Raw genomic sequence first — 4666 nt, 5'->3', positions numbered from 1 at the left:
CGTCCGGATTCCTGGGCCCGGGAGCCCGCGCCGCACCGGCGCCCGCGATCTGCAAGGACCGCTCCGTCCAGATCTGGGGGAGGCCGCTTCTCGCTGCACCCTCGCGGGCCGGGGGACCACTTCGTAGGAACCGTCGCCCCCTAAATCAAGGGAACGGCGCTACTGGCTGGGCTGGAGGTTGCTGGGACCTTCAAAGCCTCCCCACAGAGACTTCCTTCCCTGAGCGCCTTCGGGGCGCAATTTAAGATTCCCCAGATCCGGAAGGACCTCAGGACCGGGTCCACCTTCCTTCCTCTGATGGAGCACCTCCTCCCCAGTTTGTGGGGCACCTTGGGGAGTGGCCTCGGTGAGTGAAACTTGGGGTGCTGCCTGCTGGGAAGGAAATCCGAAAATACAGAGGCTACTGTGGGGAGCCGAGGCCTGGTGAGACTCTGAGACCCGAAGCCTTGTGGGGGGTGCTGTGCCCCCCTTCTCTACCCAAACGGAAAAGGAGCCAAGCCACACTGGAGGCTGATGACCCTTGGGGGAGGTGGGGAGCCCCTGAGTGCAGTCGCCGGCTTCGCCAGCAGGTACCTATTCTGAACCTGAGCAGATTCTGGCTTCTGACGCGGCCTGAGAAGGGTCCGAAAGTGGCCCCAGGATTGGGGGAGCCCGCGGCACATCCCAGCCATGTTCCTGCGCCGGCTCGGCGGCTGGTTACCTCGCCCTTGGGGCCGCCGGAAACCGGCGCGGCCTGACCCTCCTGCCCCAGAGCCCAGATGGGCGGAGAGCTCCCCCGAGAATTCAGGGAGTGACTGGGACAGCGCCCCCGAAACCATGGGAGATGCGGGACCTCCCAAAACCAAGGACGCGGAGACTCTGAGGAGCTCCAGGGCTGCTCCAGAGCCGAGCAGGGAGCCCCCGCTTGAGCAGTCGGGGAGCCAAAGGGTGGATTCCCTCAAGTGGGACACGGCTGGCGCCGGCACTCGAGAGTCCGGGAGCCTGAAAGCCGAAGGAGCCCTTCCAACACTGGGACGGGCTCCTGTGGACTCGGGGGGCGCCCTGCGACCCGGGGCATCCCCCGAGGAGGGCCTGGGCGCCCCCGGGCCTGAAGCCCCAGTGGAGAAGCCTGGCCGGCGCCAGAAGCTGCTGGGCTGGCTGCGAGGGGACCCCGAGGAGAGCCTGCAGATTTCCACCAACCTGACCCTGCACCTGCTGGAGCTGCTGGCCTCGAGCCTGCTGGCACTGTGCTCCCGGCCGCTGCGCGCAGCCCTGGACGCACTGGGCCTCCGCGGACCTCTGGGCCTCTGGCTGCACGGGTTGCTGTCCTTCCTGGCGACCCTGCACGGGCTGCACGCCGTGCTGAGCCTGCTCACCGCCCACCCCCTGCACTTCGCAGGCCTCTTCGGCCTCCTGCAGGCTCTGGTGCTGGCCGTCAGCCTCCGGGAGCCCAGTGGGGATGGAGACGCCGCTGACTGGGAAGACGAGGGGCTGGGGAGGGAGGCCCAGGAGCAGAGGGGAGACCCAGGAAAGGCGCTGGGGCCATAGGGCAGGCTGGGGACAGAGTGCAGCTAGTGTGGCCTTTAGGACCACAGTGGAGAGTCCCAAGCACAGGGACCTCAGGGATGGGGAGGAACCCCCAGGCTGAAGGCACAGGGCTCCCTTCCTGCACAGGAGAGAGCAGCTGTCTGCTTATGGGTAGGGGGCGTTGCCTTGGATTCACCAGCTGTTACTTTTTGCTTTTATATTTCTCACCTAGTTTCCCCCCCTTTTTTAAAGCCCCCCCTCAAGGCGTGATAATGGAGAATAGAGACCAGAGGTTCCTTTCTACCTTTCCAAACTCCCAAGGTGTCCCCGGGGGAATCCTGGAACCTGAGCCATCTAGGCAAGAGTGGGGGGCTTCCCTAGAAGTGGGGATGCTGGGCTGGTGGATGAGAGGGTCTGGACTGGGCCCACAGGGAACGAGACGCCTGCAGGGAAGCTCCGGTACTCACCGGAGCCAAAGGGAATGGGACGGTGCGGGCAGCCAGCAGCCCAGGCAGGCGAGCGGACGGAGCCTCCACAGGGAACGAGACGCCTGCAGGGAAGCTCCGGTACTCACCGGAGCCAAAGGGAATGGGACAGTGCGGGCAGCCAGCAGCCCAGGCAGGCGAGCGGACGGAGCCTGGAGTCTCCGCTCAGGCCAGGCACTTGCTCACTCAGCAATAAACACCTGTATTACACTAAGTCACGGTGTGAGAAGGGCGCCACGCAGTGTCCTTCCTGACGTTGTATGGTCTGGCAGGGGGTTAGCTGTGGAGGGGGGAGGCAGGGTGGGCATCGGTGTCGAAATGAACTGGGGGCAGTGAGGCGAGGGCTGAACAATCACTTTTATTATCGGCAAAAGGAGTCTCCAGTGTTCCTCCCTCAGCACTCAGCTCCCACCGTATCTGGCTGGGACCACGGCTGCAGTTCCATGTCGGTTACTGGGCAGCTCACAGACCTCTGACAGGAGGAGGAGGGAAGAAAGAGGAGACACAGGCAGTCTCAGCGTGGGAGCAAGGCTGGCGGTCATCGGGTGCCTGCTCCATGTCAGAGCGTCTCGCCGGCCCCTTCCCCTGCGCGCCTGACCCTCTGTCCCTGGTCCACTGCAGACTCAGAAACCTATCTTCTGAGTAGCCACGGCCCATCCTTGCTCCCTTGTGAGATATCACAACTTTCAGCCCATGCCTCTGGTGCCACACAGCCTGCGAGAGGCAGAAATACGGACACGGCCACTCTGCCGTGTCCTCTCTGGCTATGCGCTCTGCTGCGATCCCGAGCCTCTCATCCAGTGCCTGCACATGACCTGAGGTCCCAGTCTTCTTCTGGGAGACTTCAGCCCCTACCTTGGTTTCTGGGAATCAGTAAAAAGGCTCCGGAGTCCAGGCAGGAGGTCAGGGACCGGAATTCTTCCACACACTTCTCTGGAGGGTGTGGGGTGCGATCTGTAGGGTCCGATGCAGCCGGATGCTCAGGTGCTCCTTGGCACCATCCCCGGGACTTCAGGGAAGCCCGGCCCAAGCGGGGAGGATGGCAGAGGCCCAGAGAAACGGGCTGCGTCCTCCCCGGTCTCCCTAACTCTTCCTACTCACTGTAGAGGAGAAAGCGTTGGTAACCCTGGCCCATCTCTTTCAGCATAATCCCTCCTGGGCACGAGCTGGAGAAGAGCTCGGTCTTCATGTCAGGGCGGCCTGCAGTCGGGAGTCGTGAGGACAGAGATGCAGAACCACGCTGGGGAGTGGGCTGGGAAGGGTGGGGGCTGCCAGGAACCCACCTTCAGTTCTGAGATCGGTGCTCCCCTCAGGGAGGTGGTAGATCCATTTCCGGGGCACACACAACCCATTTTTCCTGTAGATGTGGTGGTGGCCAGGAGAACAGACCGAGTGTCACCCCAGGGACACATCCCGCCTCTGTTCATCTTAGTCCTCCCCACGCCCAGCTCCCTGTTGCCAGCGACGGAGGAGCACAAAGCGCCCAGAAGTGTGGGACGCAGGGCCAGGCCCAGCGCCCGAGACAGCTGCTCAGCTCGGCAGAGTGCAGGGCTAGCGCCCCTCACCACTCACGTGCGGACGGTGGCACTAAGCTGGAACCGCCTCGGAGCGGGGCCAGGAGCCATGCTGAAGACGATGTTGTCCACAGACTCAAAGGTGGCCAAGTCCTCCTTGGTGGGAGCTGCCCCGGCGATGAAGTACCATCGGCCCAGGTGGGGCTCTGGGAGCTGGGCAGACGGAGGAAGCAGTAGCGGGCCATCAGCGGGTCTGACCTGGGCTGCCTCCAACCGCTCGGCCGCAGGCTTGGGGCAGTGCTGTGGGCTCTTCCTTCCACCCATAGCGGTGTTAGGTTCCGAGTCCATCCCCAGCCAACCTGGATCACCACCCCTTCCCGACTTGCCGTGTTTCCATACTGATAACCCTAATACAGATATTTCTTCTTCTTCTTTTTGGTACTGGGCATCAAACTTGGGACCTTGCACTTGGGAGGCAGGTGGCAGAACCACTGAGCTAAATCCCGGGCCCAAGAAAGTCCCCCATTGATCCTCCGAACCCTCAGTCCTTCCTCCCCCAACACGGCTTCTGCTCACCCTAGGCAGCCCACCCGGGCACTTCCGCTGTGGGCCTCCCCGTACCTCTTTCTCATCCACGCCAAGAGCCATCAGCTGAGGGTGCTCGGGGCACTGGTAGACGGAATTGAGGAGGATGCCATAGAGGGACAGCAGAGCGGCCCACACTCGGTGGAACATCTTCAGGCGGCAGAGTGGGTGGCGTGGGCCGACTGCCTTAGCTGCTCTCCCCTCTGGCTGCTCAGTCCACTGCCTCCAGCCCCCTGGCCTCGACCCTTGACCCTTCCAGCTGCTAATGAGTAACTTCAGCCTGATTTCTAACCCGGGCCAGGATTACCTGCCCTGCTGGAGCCTTCCTCTCCCTCTTCTGGACCCAGCCCCTGCACAATACCCCTGGCCTGGCTGATGCCTCTCAGGGGCCAAAAGAGCTGAGCCAGCCAATAGAAGCCGCTGTTCTTTCAACCCTGGAATCGAGCTGGAGATCTGCCATGCGGGGTGGCATCGGAAAGAAGTGGGTTGCTTAGGTCTTCCATTCATTCCCTTAAACTGCTTTGGGTTCCGGCTGTTTGCCAGGAAATGGCTAATCCCTGTGGTTGTAAAAAAAAA

The 4666-nt window shown here is 62.6% G+C and overlaps 2 protein-coding genes across 2 annotated transcripts; one reads left to right on the top strand and one right to left on the bottom strand.

Annotated features, from left to right (window-relative positions):
• Positions 1 to 6: 6 nt before the first annotated feature.
• On the top strand, positions 7 to 2029 carry CUNH6orf47 (chromosome unknown C6orf47 homolog). The gene has a single exon (XM_019205350.1). It carries the CDS (start codon positions 670 to 672, stop codon positions 1525 to 1527), a length of 858 nt encoding a protein of 285 aa, XP_019060895.1. The 5' UTR covers positions 7 to 669; the 3' UTR covers positions 1528 to 2029.
• A 304-nt stretch (positions 2030 to 2333) lies between these two features.
• Positions 2334 to 4468, bottom strand: Apom (apolipoprotein M). Its single transcript, XM_010609847.2, has 6 exons — positions 4127 to 4468; positions 3564 to 3718; positions 3275 to 3348; positions 3093 to 3191; positions 2847 to 2945; positions 2334 to 2463 (listed from the first exon to the last, which is right to left on the bottom strand). Exons 1-6 carry the CDS (start codon positions 4238 to 4240, stop codon positions 2393 to 2395), a joined length of 612 nt encoding a protein of 203 aa, XP_010608149.1. The 5' UTR covers positions 4241 to 4468; the 3' UTR covers positions 2334 to 2392.
• Positions 4469 to 4666: the final 198 nt, after the last annotated feature.

This window comes from Fukomys damarensis, unplaced genomic scaffold (assembly GCF_012274545.1).
Source record: "Fukomys damarensis isolate Sample0158 unplaced genomic scaffold, DMR_v1.0_HiC HiC_scaffold_20, whole genome shotgun sequence".
Taxonomy (NCBI): domain Eukaryota; kingdom Metazoa; phylum Chordata; class Mammalia; order Rodentia; family Bathyergidae; genus Fukomys; species Fukomys damarensis.
This window is presented reverse-complemented; position numbering and strand designations above follow the sequence as displayed.

Bases quoted from the DNA above. Each gene is read 5' to 3' on its own strand.
- Apom (XM_010609847.2), bottom strand. From the start codon at position 4,240: ATGTTCCACCGAGTGTGGGCCGCTCTGCTGTCCCTCTATGGCATCCTC. The intron at 3,349-3,563 runs GTGAGTGGTGAG...CCACATCTACAG, and splicing joins CTTAGTGCCACCGTCCGCAC to GAAAAATGGGTTGTGTGTGC. The intron at 3,192-3,274 runs GTGGGTTCCTGG...TCCCGACTGCAG, and splicing joins CACCGATCTCAGAACTGAAG to GCCGCCCTGACATGAAGACC.
- CUNH6orf47 (XM_019205350.1), top strand. From the start codon at position 670: ATGTTCCTGCGCCGGCTCGGCGGCTGGTTACCTCGCCCTTGGGGCCGC.